This window comes from Raphanus sativus, chromosome 2, assembly GCF_000801105.2.
Source record: "Raphanus sativus cultivar WK10039 chromosome 2, ASM80110v3, whole genome shotgun sequence".
In the NCBI taxonomy this organism is placed as follows: Eukaryota; Viridiplantae; Streptophyta; class Magnoliopsida; order Brassicales; family Brassicaceae; genus Raphanus; species Raphanus sativus.
The window spans coordinates 35051420-35065683 of record NC_079512.1 but is presented as its reverse complement, the minus strand read 5'-3'; the positions used below and the strand labels follow the sequence as shown (position 1 = coordinate 35065683).

General features: G+C 29.9%; 3 protein-coding genes and 1 pseudogene across 3 annotated transcripts in view; 3 read left to right on the top strand and 1 right to left on the bottom strand.

The window, feature by feature from the left end:
- Window positions 1–14264, bottom strand: part of LOC108842277 (profilin-1) — a 57657-nt gene that overhangs the window by 15762 nt on the left and 27631 nt on the right. The window lies entirely within an intron of this gene.
- LOC108821975 (uncharacterized) lies at window positions 922–3465 on the top strand. Its single transcript, XM_018594982.2, has 3 exons — window positions 922–1662; window positions 1785–2155; window positions 2967–3465. The coding sequence occupies exons 1-3, from the start codon at window positions 1061–1063 to the stop codon at window positions 3266–3268; spliced, it is 1275 nt and encodes a 424-aa protein (XP_018450484.2). The 5' UTR covers window positions 922–1060; the 3' UTR covers window positions 3269–3465.
- LOC108839532 (putative defensin-like protein 160) lies at window positions 7449–7814 on the top strand. The gene is made up of 2 exons (XM_057004353.1): window positions 7449–7512; window positions 7624–7814. Exons 1-2 carry the CDS (start codon window positions 7449–7451, stop codon window positions 7812–7814), a joined length of 255 nt encoding a protein of 84 aa, XP_056860333.1.
- Window positions 11593–14246, top strand: LOC108841357 (acid phosphatase 1-like; annotated as a pseudogene).

Genomic DNA, 14264 nt, shown 5'->3' with positions numbered 1-14264 from the left:
AACCGCTATGAACCGCAAAAGCTGCGTTTGCGGGTGGTAGCGGGAAAACCAGTCAGCACCTAAGGCGCCGTCAACAAACAGGAGGATCTAACGCGCCGAACAAATCGGGGAGAAGACGACAAAATTAGCCAGCGTGCCACGTCGCTCCTCCGTCTCTCCCGCCGATGATCCTGACGGCGTTAGGGTGAAGTATTAATTTATATCCTTACCTATTTTATTAGTGGCCCAATAGTTAGCCCAAATTACCGTCACGCCACCCACGAACAACTCAATACAGCTGGAAATGGGCCCATGTGAACCCCTCCATGCAAACTCATCGCTTGCTCTGTTTCGAATTTCGATTCTTCCATCATTTATTTATCTATTTTCCAAATATATAAATTCATATTTTGCGTTTTCATAAAATTACGTTAAAACTATTTTTTCTGCACAGAGGTGGATACTTTATACGTTTACCCTACATTTTTAGTATTTTATGTAATCTTATAGCATATTTTTTCCTTACCAAACAGAAGTAGGGCTTCTATCCTTCTAATTATTTTCATTAAAAATACTATTAATTTAAATTAATAATTGTGGTTGTCTTTATCGCAATGATTAATCAAAATTTAAACATGCAATAAGGTCTTAATTTTTTATTTTATTTTAAAATTATAATAAATGTATGCGAGATTCATGAATCATGATACATTTGTGCCTCAACAACAATGTAAACAAACTAAACAAAATTACCAAATAATGAAAACGATTAATTGTTTTATTGTACCGCCGAATTTCTCGCAATAAATGAAAAATAAAAAAAAAGATGGCCAATGAAAATGAAATGAAATTATTGCTATAGCTTAATAAACTTATACTAATAGATAACTTATTGGCCCCACTATTCTCATGTTGCTACATAAACGAGAACCAGCAAGAAGACGACCGACGACGTACGACACATTTTTTTCCACCCTCACCTCATGAAAGATCAACTATTCGTTCTTCTTTAAATAACAAAAAAACCATTTTCAAAACTCCAAGCAAGCAAGCAAGAAGAAGCTCCAAGGATTCTTATGCGATGGATCCATGTCCGTTTGTACGACTTACAATAGATTCTCTAGCTCTCAGACTACCGGAGATAGCGACAAACAAGCAAGTCGGCGGCGAAGTGCATCCCTCCGCGACGCCTTGTTACTGCAAACTCCGGATCAAACATTTTCCTTCGCAGAGAGCGCTTCTCCCTCTCTCCTCCATCTCGGACGCTTCCTCTCCGCCTGATTCCTCAACTTCAGCTCCGGGATTCCACTTAGACGCCGACGCGGTCCGAAGAGTCTCCGGTAAGAAGATCTCGCTCAGAGTTTCCGTCTACGCCGGCCGTACGGGACACACTTGCGGCGTCGCCTCCGGGAAGCTACTAGGCAGAGTGGAAGTAGCTGTGGATCTCGCGGCGGCGCTTTCAAGAACCGTCGCGTTCCATAACGGCTGGAAAAAACTAGGCGGAGATGGAGACAAACCGTCTGCTCGGTTACATTTATTGGTCCGTGCTGAACCGGATCCTCGATTTGTGTTTCAGTTCGGAGGCGAACCGGAATGTAGTCCCGTGGTTTACCAGATTCAAGGGAATATTAAACAGCCTGTCTTCAGCTGCAAATTCAGCTCCGACCGTAACGGAAGATCTCGGTAATAACCAACTCATTATTATTATTATTATTTTTATAACCAACTCATGTTTCACTTCTATAACAACATAATAAATGTTTGAATATAACAAAATCAGTTAATTCATGTCTTTTTTTTTTCAGGTCTTTACCCTCGGGTTTTACATATAGTAGCAGAGGATGGATCACAAGAACATTGTCAGGTGACCAATGGGAGAAGAAACAAGCGAGAGAGAGAAAAGGTTGGATGATAACGATCCATGATTTGTCTGGATCTCTTGTAGCAGCTGCTTCCATGATCACTCCTTTCGTGGCGTCTCCAGGATCAGACCGAGTCTCTAGATCCAACCCAGGCGCGTGGCTCATCTTAAGGCCACATGGAACTTGTGTCAGCAGCTGGAAACCCTGGGGACGGCTCGAGGCATGGCGTGAGAGAGGAGCCGTTGATGGATTGGGTTACAAGTTCGAGCTCGTGACGGATAACAGTACTAGCACCGGCGTTTCTATTGCTGAAGGTAATACCATGTACTACTATATATATTTCTATCGTAAACATACGATAATGTTAGTTATATTGGGTCCGGTGCCTGGCCCAGATTGTCCACTATCTATTTGGGTCGCTATAAGCCAGCATACATACATATCAATGCTTTAAGAAGAAACTCAAATTAACTTAGGAAACTCAAATTAACTTAGGAAATATCAAAGTACTCGAACTCATTACTCAAAATATCTGAAGTTGACCAAGTGTTAATATTCACCCAAAAACATCATCAATAAATTCTAAAGATTACACAATAGAGTAATGCTTCTGACAAAACTAATACTACAGGTTTAGTTGGTAATTTATTTTCAAAGATATCCAAAATAATAAATAAGAGCTTTAGGAAAACTGATTTCCAAAATTAACATATTTCATTTTATAATTTTAATTTTTAAAGATAAAACATGATTGCTTTATAAAAGAGCTTTTGAAAAAATAGAGATTTCCACAACTCTAACTTCATGTTCCAATCACCTCCTGCATGTTATAGTTTTACACATCCAGAAATTACATGTTATCATCCAAAATCTATTAGTTATCAAAACAAAAAGTAGCCAAAGTTATTTTAAAAGTATATACATTAAATAGACATGTTTAATTACTATGTATACATAGATACTGAAAATTGTTCTCACTCTCCGAGTTACTAAAATTAGTCCATATACTATTAACACTTTCAATAACAGTTTTAATATCCAAATTTACCCACCGACACTACATTATTTGGTAACCTACATATCACGGTATTGTGATATCTAATAATTGATATGTTAATCGGACAGGGACAATGAGCACCAAGCAAGGGGGGAAGTTCATCATCGACAGGAGAGTGAGTGGACAAGGAGAGTCGCCGGCAAGATCATCGCCGGTGAAAGGGTTCGTGATGGGATCCAGCGTCGAAGGAGAAGGGAAAGTGAGCAAGCCCGTGGTGTACGTGGGAGCACAGCACGTGACTTGCATGGCGGACGCAGCTCTATTCGTCGCTCTATCAGCTGCCGTTGACCTAAGCGTCGACGCGTGTCAGCTCTTCTCTCGTAAGCTCCGCAAGGAGCTTTGTCACGACGACCAAAGCTCCCTCTCATGAAAAAAAAACAGAAGACTTAAATGACACATACGCTTTGCCTTAACAAAGGCCGATCCAAGATTACTCTGATGCTTAATTTCGGTTTTTATTGATTTTCTTGATCAATTTGATATGTGAAAATCAAAACTGAAAGGAAGATGTATAGACAACGATCTTTGTTGTCTGTATCATATTTATTTATTTATTATTTTTTTGTCTTTAAGCTGTGTTGATTATTCATTTATTTCATTCTTTAATTATTATTATTTAAAAAAATATTTGGGTCAAATGTTATCTTTTTTTTTGTATAACGCTTTTTAACATCATCATATTTCATTAACCTGAAACAAAGTAGTCCTCATAACGGATGGAATTGGAAACATAAATACAAGAACATAAGACAATAAAAAGGAAGGTCAGATCAATTAGTTTCACAAGGCTAATTCTTACAAAAGTTTTATTATCCAGCGACATTGCTAATCGAGATTGGACTAAAACCGATGATGTACAAAGTTTATGTAAATTGGGTTAGCATCAAGAATGATTTAGTGTAACAATGTCTAAGAGTTCAAGGCCCAAACTTGGATATTGGTCACTTTTAAACCTTCTCAGAAGTGTGAAGCGATCAAGGCCCAAGATTTTCGGTCATTCTAATATATAAGCTTAGCAAATGTAAACACAACTGCAAATACTGTTAGGCTTTCCGATACAAATGCCATTCCCCTTGTAGTTCTGAATACAAGGTGGTTGGCATTCTTGAAAACTGCATGGCTTGGTAAGATTGAAGATCACACACTACATGTTCTTATATAGGTTCCATCTGAACTTGGCAAAGCCCAAAAAGCTAAAAACAAACAGAATTTTAAAAGAGCTTAAAAGTAGATTTAAGTGTATATTTACATAAACGTGCGAGATATATTCTATTTTCAAATAATTAGTTAAAAAGCATATACACATAGAATTCTAATAAAATGTATGATCGGTGTCAACTAATATATTATCGTATATCTAATCAACTATTCTTCTACCTATCTAATCACATTCGAATCATATTTTTATTGTGGACCAAAACAGTTATCTCAATGGTTTTCTTATAAACATTCTGATTAAAGGATCTAGATGCTTATCTCAATGGTTTTTATTTTAAAACATTCTGCTTAAAGGATCAAATTTAAGAATTACTATTAATTTTATAGCTTCTTTCTTGCTTGAACAAACATGGAGATGAGATGAACAGATACGAACAAAACAGTTTTGCCATGATAACAGTTAGAGGATTATGGATATACTTATTGTTTGTTTGGAGAGAATGGGATAGATAACTAACTTTGCTGTTGATAGAAAAACTCTTTCTAGGAGGCATATCTTAAAATTATAATGTGAAGATATTAATTTTGTATATGTTGATTTGAAAAGAAAAAGATATTGACATAGTAAGAAAATCAAATATAGTCAAATATATTATGCTTGTTTTGGTATGCTTTGGATATTCTACCTTATTCGAATTTCAAAAAGAACAAAAAGTCACTTCCATTTTAAAATAGTTGAATTTTAGGAGTATAAAATATCTTTATTGTATCATATCCTCCAAATACATGGAGTCGAGGTAATCAGCTACATAATTCTTTTAGTCACATGCTTTAATCATGCTTCAGTGAATCTATAAGGATTTTGTGGTTCTAGAGACTAGAATTTCGACCCAAATTTCACGAACTAATAGTTAACATTTATGAAAAGTTCAATGAAAATATACACGGGAAATAAAACATATAGTAAACTTTCACCATAGAACAGGTGCCATGAATATGTAGTATGTTAGTTTAAAAAAGATGAATGTTCTAGGAAAAAAAATTTACAAAAGATATTTCTTCCATATTTTAAAATAAATGTCACTTTAATATTTTTCACATATTGGAAAACTGAAATATATGTAAATTGTTATTAATTACACATATCTGACCAATAGTATTTGAGATAAATATAATTATTTATAAAGTTAATAAAATTTTAGTTAATTTTCAACTGAAAATAAGTATAATTTACATTAAAATTGTAAAGTGACACTTTTATGTAACAAGAAAAAAAGTTAAATGACACTTATTATGAAACAGAGATAAATATATATATTTTTATACTTTAATGCAACTTTTATCAAGTAATAATGAAAAATTGTGAAATTCAAAAACATTAATTGCGGTTCTAAAATCCTATTGATTTAAAAATATAGAAAAGTTATATTTAGAGTTTTAAATGTATAAAATTATTATTCTGACATAGGATTTGACAAATTCTATTCACACTATTACTAACATAAAAGTATTACATAAAATAAAGAGAAAACATTTATTAAAACTATATTTTTATTAAGTTTTGTGTTATTATAATTATTAACTAAGTTTTAAAAACATGCAGATTCACTATTTCTTTTAATTTTTATCTTATATACCATGCAAAAAATATTTTATAAAACAAATTTGTATCAAAATTTTAAGATTATTTGTCTTAATCAAAACATATGAGATATTCGTAAAAATCTGCAAATGTCTATTTATTTTCCGGATGTCCATTTTTCCGAATGTCCGTATTTTTCCGAAGAAAAGCAAATCAAAAAATTAGATATCCGTAACATACGAAACAAATCACAAATACCTTCAAAAACTCGGATATCTGATTCGTGCCGAGACCTACTTTTTAGTATGTAACTTATTTTTAAAAAATCAAATATACATAAGCACTCAAAATTTCGTAAATTAAAATAATATAAAACATAAGATTTTGAATTATGTTAGACTAAATACTTAATTACACATAAAATTATTTCAATTTAAATATTTGGATGTTTTCAGTTTTTGAACATTTTTGTTTTTTTATATATTTTCTTGTGACTACTTTGATGATTTGTAGATATTTTCAATTTTTGATTATCTAATAGATATAAAATTAAAAATAATTCATATATTTAAGTATATAATTGTGATTCAAATATTTTTGGTATCCGTAATATTTTAGTTTAGATCGGATGCAGGTCCGGTTACCCATATATTAAAATTTTAGATTCATCTGAGTACTTAATCAGTTTTAGTTTGTGTTTAATATTACATCCAAATCAAGTTCGGTTTGATTCTTCAGATCATATATTTTACCCAAACTTATTTTTTTTACTAATATAAAGCAAAATAAAATGAATATAAAACAATACCTTGTGCTTATTTTACATATGTAATTATTATATCTTACTTAAACAATATAAAATATAATTGGGTGTCGTGTCAATATTGTTGTACATGTTGCAAAATTGACCTACTCAATAACCAATAATGTAAATTTTCTTATAAAATCATTGGTAAATACAATAAAAACATTATACAATTGAGTGAAAAGGAGTTAGAATGGCGTCGAAAACAAAATAATCTCTTCCAATGGGGACATGCGTACGCAGCAAATTTTGCGGTTTTTTTTTTTTTAAAGTTTTTCCAACTTCTGATTTATTCTAGCAATTTTATTTTGTTTCTAATTATTGGTCTGATATAAAAACTCTGTAACAAAAAAGAAATACTTGGCTAACCTAAAGATCCGATTTTGTATGCAGTGTTATCAACCTCAGTATCCTTAACTCATAAACAAAACTTTTCATTTTTTAAAATGTTTTCATTACATCATTTTAATTGATGCAAATTTTAATGATTTGTAACTTTCTGTCAACAAAGAAATCACTCAGTAGTTGTACGAAGAAAACTTCAATTTATTAATACAAAAGATAAAAAATACAAGAAATCAAATGAGCTGATTAAAATATATGTCTATAAATACATTAAAATATATGCACTAGAGATTAAAAAAATAGTACGTGAACACATTAATTTTTAAATAGTTGCAAAACTGTCACATATCAATTAATGTGTGAACACATTTCTTATAAATGATTCTCTTTTAATATATTAGAGTTTGAATATATGTACATATAATAATTATTCTAGTCAATTTAGTTTAAGAGAATTAATGTAGTCAGCTTTGAATATTATAATATTCATTTATTCTCCTTTATTGTCTTCCTATGTTTATGGCATTGATGTTATGTACATCTATATAAACACAAGCATAGAACACAATTGTTTATATAAAATAAAAATCAAAGCAAATAAAAAGTTCTCTTGTTATCTGAGATTCACAAATATTTTTTTTTGTTGTTCTGATTTTAATCATGGCCAAATTATTGTGTTCGTATTTCTTCATATTTATGTTTGTGTTTTCAGGTAATTTGATTTTTCCATTCTCATAATATCTAATTTTAAAGTTTTCTACAATAATTACATGAAATATCTAAGCATGCACATATACACTATCTAAATGACAATTCATAACATATTATTTTGTAGTATTTACGGTGGCTCAGGAAACAAAGGAAAATCCCAATAAATTGTGTACTATGATCATCGATGAACATAATTATTGCCAGTCTTCTGATTGTGGTCTATCATGTTATTCGGGATACAATGGAGTTGGAAAATGTCTCAAAAATTCCAAAGCTGGTGGAAAACTTAGTTGTTTTTGTACTTATAATTGTTAGAGAAGAGAAATTTAAATAAAAATATTGCATAATTACATAAGTTTTAATCCATATGAATAAAAATTGAGAAATCAATTTTCAAGCTTTCTTATAATAGCAGAGTAAACTTTAGAATCAGAAAATTCAGAATATTTCTGGCACATTGTTATTATTTGGACTATGCCACAGCGAGACCGAGAAAATAAAACTTCATTATATATCTACACATAATTTTATGTGTTATACAAGTTTCCTTTAAATAAGTCTAACTTTTCAGTTTTGTATGTATATTTTATTGGCTATTTTATTAGTGATTAATTAAAGTTTTTCAGTGTTGTACTTATAATTCTGGTTCATACTGTTTATACCAATATCCCTAGTTAACATGAAAAATATAGGAGCTCCCCTTCATTTCTTATAGTTATTATACTGAATATTAAAAATGTGGAATACAAAAAAAAATCTATAAACTAATATTTCATAAATTAATAAACACGAAAAAATTAATAAGTTTCTTTACTTCTGATTTACACTGATTAGAAACTTGATAGAAATTTATAATATAATAAAATAATATTTTTTATAAAAATCTATTTAAATTATGTTCTCATTAGAATCATAAATTAATATATATATATATAAGTAAAATAAAGTATTATTCTTTTGTTTTATATTAACAATGGAATTATATATAATTACTTAATGTAAAATTATATCTAAAACTATATTTTAATTCTGTACAATATATTTCATAGGCACCAATAATATAATAAAAACAATGTAAAAGTCAAATTTATAAAACTTAGTTAATGTATAGGCGGTAAATTTAATTTTTCTTATTTTATAACAAAAATATTTAAAATATATAATAAAGAAATTTTTATAAATTAATAATTTATAAATTAATAAAATATCATAATTCTAATATTATTAATTATAGAACTTTTACTATATTTATATCATTTTTGTTCTTTGTTATGTCAATATTTTTATGATTTTTGTACAAAGATTTATATCTTACTGCGTTGATCTGTAGACTCGAACGGGCAGTAATGGACGTCTAAACTTCCAAGTCAAAAGTGTGTAAATAGAAAAATAACTTCCCATGTAAACTATAAAATTCTTGTTTAGTCTAAAATCTTTTTTGACGAAATTGTTTAGTCTAAAATCGACAAACACTCTAAAATAATATGGAGATTTTGTTGTAAAAAAAATAAGCAACAAATTGTTCAATTTTATCCCGAAAATTGTCTACTTTGAGAATTAGGAAGCACTCACTAACTGCTGCCGTAGGCCTCGGCGCATATCGAATATCCAGATTTTTGAAGGTATTTGTGATTTGCTTAGTATGTTACAGATATCTAATTTTTTCGATTTGCCTTGCTTCGGAAAAATACGCATATTCGGAAAATGGATATCCAGAAAATAAATAAGTATTTGTGGATATTTACAAATACTTATGGATATCACATTTATTTTGATTAATACAAATAATCTTAAAAATTCTATACAATTTTGTTTTGTAAAATTATCTTTTTGCATGATATATAACATAAAAATTAAAAGAAGTAGTGAATCCACATATTTAAAAAAAATTAAACTTAGTTAACAATTATAATAACACAAATTTTAAGAAAAAAATATAATTGTTATAAATGTTTTCTTTTCATTTTATGTAATACTTTTATGTAAGTAATAATGTGAATAGAATTTGTCAAATCATATGCTAGAATAATTATTATATTGTTTTATACATTTAAAACTTTAAATATAATCAGATATATATGTATTTATATATTGCCGGATCAGCTTGGATATCCGCTTCCTAAAATTTTAATATTTGTGACTTGATTCGATTTTAGTGGATATTGATTTTTAGTTTCTTTGTTTCAAAAGCTTATGGATATACGGAATTTTTAGACCGAATCGAAACGAATGACGAATCGAATCAAATTTAACGAATAAAATGTTTAGCTCTACAGGTCTGTGACTCGATGGAGGCTAATCAAGCATTAAGTTAGATGGTAGAACCAGTTCGGTAAAGTTTGCAAAGAACAGGGTTCGAACTCCAACTTTGGTATATCATTATATTTTTTGTGTGTATTTTTCGAAATAAATTGTTTAAAAGGGGCCAAAAAAAAATTTACCTGCTACATATGTCAGACACGGCCTTGCGCGCATGAGAGTTTTATAATTTATTTATGTATGAATAAGAAGTTTTGTATTGACAATTTATTTATGTAATTAGAAGTTTCTAAAGTATTTCGTGATTGACACATATCAGTGCTAGTCCCAATCCATTTAAGTATAAGTTTCCTTCCAGTTGTGGATTTAAGTTTTACTAGGCGGATCCCAATTTCTCGGGGAAAAAATTATAGAGTTTATATTAAACCTGAGACTTATTATCCGAGATTTGGATTGGATTTAAGATCTGATCTGGATCTGTACCAAAAGTTCAGATATTTGGAGGAGCCAAATCCGAATAGTAAAATATTGGATCCGTACAAACCGAATCCGAATCTGGTTATCTCAAATTTTTAATCCGGATATTCGGATCCATAGTTTTTATTGATAATTATTTCAAAAATAGAAATATATATTTAAAAATAAATTTTATTTATTATATTTTTTATACTAATATATATAAATTTATATATATTTTGTAATAGTAAACATAGATATAACTAAATAGATATTATATATGCTTTTATTTTAAAAATTTTGTTGATATTTTATATATTTTAATATTATTTTTATTTATTTTAAGGATCAAAAACCGGATCCGTAAATCTAACCGGATATTACAATTTTTAGAAAAATATCTGATACCCAGATATCCGAAAACCCCATATCCGGATAAAAATAGTAAAAAACATAGATCTGCCGGATAAGAATCCGGATCCTGGTACCTACAAATATTCCAGATATCTGAACCGTGACAGCCCTAATTTATGTCATATTTTTATTTAGGATGGCAAAATCATTAAATTTCTAATTACTTTTACATTTTTATTTTAATATAATTTAATTAAGGAATTGTATACAATTTATACTCTTAAAAAATTGTAACACAGAAAAAAGCAAATGGTTTAATCTCCCAACATTTTTTCTTAATATTTCTTCAATCTCTCTTTCTTTACCTTTTATTTATTTTCTATTTTTTGGTAAGGCATTCTTATGAGATACTCTAGTTCTACCTTTTGTTAGTTGGTATTAACACGGTTCAAAGAAAATGCAAAAGATAAATAAAATAATAATAGAGATGCAAAACGAGGAATTTTGTAATTTATAAATACGAGAAGTTTGGTGTAGTTGGCGAGGGTTTGATGTTGCAATACCAATATCCCTAGTTCAGATTGTTCTTGTAACTATAGTTCTTGATATAAATTAAATAATTGTGTTGTTGTAATTAGATACGTTATTCCCCTAATCAATATGAATACACATGCATGAATTTTTTGTCCATGGATTGGAGTTTTTATTTATAACCTGATCTGAATTTTCCAAACATCCAATTTTTTCATATCAGATTGGAGTAGAGCCTGTATCAAACTCGTAACCCGGATAATATATTCAACCTTTAGTGACTTTGTAATAACATGGCTTTAAAGCGATTGATAATAGTAAAATATTAGAGAGATGCAAAACGAGGGGTTTTGTAAATTATTATTAACAAATACACTAGCAACGTTCACATGTGCTTTTGATACGACGTGTGGTTAGTTCGACGACATTGATTTTACTATAAATTCGCACCTAATGTTCTTCTTCTCCCATCTTGGCATAATACAAAAAAGCATCTCCAATGGCTTGTTCTGATAACAACACGATTTCGTTATTTATTCTCGTCTTATTCACCATCTTAATCAGTCCGGTCATATCTTCTCGCGTCTCACCCTTAAGGAAGCTTCCGGTTATCGTAGAGTCTCGCTCTTCAGTTGATTCCTACTCCGAGAGCTGGAGATTGGCAGTCGAGACCAACAATGCCATATCATGGAAGGTGGTTCCATCCAAATGCGTTAGCTATCTCGAAACCTATTTCAGCAAAGGCCAGTTCGACAATGACTACAATGTAGTCGCTAATTACGCGCTCACCTTTGCTGAAACGGTCAAGATGGGCGGAGATGGTAAGGACGCATGGGTCTTCGACGTCGATGAGACGCTTCTCTCGAACCTCGAGTACTACAAGGCTCGTAGTTACGGGTAAATACGATCAGTATTACAAATCGTGTTAAGAGTCAAAAACTATTACAAATCGTCAGCTTCCAAATTTTTTAAAATTATTAACTTTTAAAATTTCTGTGCATAGAGCCAAGTTGTTTATAATCAAATGATGATTGTTTGGCGAACTTTATTGACCATGATCAAACCGATAGATTTGTGTAGTCACTAGTCAGATCTGATTCTAGGGTTTAAGATTTACTAGATTTTGATCCGCCCTTGAAAGGACGGAGTTAATTTGTTGTTTTTTCAGTATAAAGATTAACTATTATTTGTTTTAATTATATAAACTGTAACATGATCAAGTTTCAATTATGCGGGTTTGTAATAGTGTGTACAGTATGGCGAAATTTAAAATGCGTCATACAACTGTTTTATGTTTGTAATAAGTTAAACAATGTTTTATCCAAAATTCTTACTTGGGCTATTATATAATTTTAAAGATTTATAATTATATAAAATATTGCTAAAAAGCGCGGGTTGTTTTCACTTATTAACCGAAAATTAATTTACAAATTACTATTATTTTTGTTTCAAATCATAAAAATTGAGTTTTTATATTTTTATTATTTATTTTTTCTCTTCAAAATAAAAATAAATAGAACAAATGGTCAAGAGTGATTTGAATGAATTTATATTTTTTTTATTAAAAACATATAATTTAAAAGTTTTTGAAAATAATGTTGAGTTTTAAGAAGTGTTTTCATATTCGACCTAGATCTGCTGAACTGGTAGACCCGTACCATGTATATAATCTAGTTCGGATTTAATGAAAAAATCGTTAATTAAAAATTCGATAGAACCCGGTAAACCCCAAAAAATCATTATTAATCTGTGATCTAATACCAATGATCAAATAAACATAAAATATCTTATAGTATTTTGATTTTTATTAAATTATTCTTATACTTTTTAATACTACATAAACTTGTGGTCTTTAAACTTTGATGATATTTTTATTATGTCATCCAAATAAAAAGATAATATAAAAACTTATTAATATGACAATATTAGTTTATTTTTTTATTAATAACTTATCATAAGTTTGTATTTTTCTATTTTAGATTTAAAATTAATTTTATGATATATAGATTTAAGAAAATAACATTGTAATGTCATTATGTTTTTTTATTAATTTAGTTTCAGAATATATATATCTAATATCTGAACATAAAATATTTATATTAAATAATAGTAGCATATTTTATAAATATGTGTAAGCCCATTATTTATTGATCCATTTAAATATATTTATGCAGGCCCAAAACTAAAAGACTCAAATGCCATTAATGAATTTTATCATCCTTTGTAAAATTAAGGATATTTTTGGAAAATTTAAAACATTTATTAAGGGCATAATTTGTGAATGATTCTGATTTAATGGTATTGATGTGTTATTTTAATTGTTTGGTATTTTTCTTACCACACGGATTGATTTGTTTCTGGTGGATTTAGGGCTGAGCCGTTCAATTCGAAAGAGTTCAGTGAGTGGGTGGTACAAGGTACAACCCCAGGTTATGATGCGAGCTTGAAACTGTACAGAGGTCTGATGAAACTTGGTTTCACTATCATTCTGCTAACGGGCCGAGACGAGGGTCAGAGGAGTGTTACCGAGAAAAATCTCATAGATGCCGGTTATTCCGGTTGGATCAGCTCCTTTTGAGGCAAGCTGTACCTAAATATTATTGATATTATTTTTTTGTTTAGAACTCCAGGACTTGTCTACTACCGTAAGTTTTGAATCTTAAACCACTATCATTACGAAACCGATATCGACGGGTTGATTAATCTCGGACTCTTTGATTTGAACTTTAATTTGGTCGTAAATATGTATATGTTGATGTACATTTACTATCAACATCTAAAAGAAAAAGAAAGAATTCAGGTTAGTGATTTCAATATATATAAGTTAGTAAGAGTAAAGTTTACTATAAACAATTATTGGCTGTTGTAAGTGATTTTATAATATCCATAGACTAGACTTATGAGTTATGAACCGGTTTCGTGAGGAAAACAACTAAGGTGTTTTTTTTTGGTAAATGTGATTAATGCAGAGGTCACGAAGATCAAGGGAAAACAGCTGCACAATACAAATCAGAGCAGCGATCAAGAATGGTTAAGAAAGGCTTCAAACTCCATGGAAATACTGGCGATCAATGGAGTGACCTGCAAGGGTTTGCCGTTGCTGATCGTTCTTTCAAAGTCCCAAATCCATTATACTATATTGCTTGATCGTCTGATGTTTCATAA

Coding starts and splice junctions, on each gene's coding strand:
- LOC108821975 (XM_018594982.2), top strand. CDS start 1,061: ATGGATCCATGTCCGTTTGTACGACTTACAATAGATTCTCTAGCTCTC. Junction 1,663..1,784: donor GACCGTAACGGAAGATCTCG/GTAATAACCAAC, acceptor TTTTTTTTTCAG/GTCTTTACCCTCGGGTTTTA. Junction 2,156..2,966: donor CGGCGTTTCTATTGCTGAAG/GTAATACCATGT, acceptor TTAATCGGACAG/GGACAATGAGCACCAAGCAA.
- LOC108839532 (XM_057004353.1), top strand. CDS start 7,449: ATGGCCAAATTATTGTGTTCGTATTTCTTCATATTTATGTTTGTGTTT. Junction 7,513..7,623: donor GTTTTCAGGTAATTTGATTT/TTCCATTCTCAT, acceptor ATTATTTTGTAG/TATTTACGGTGGCTCAGGAA.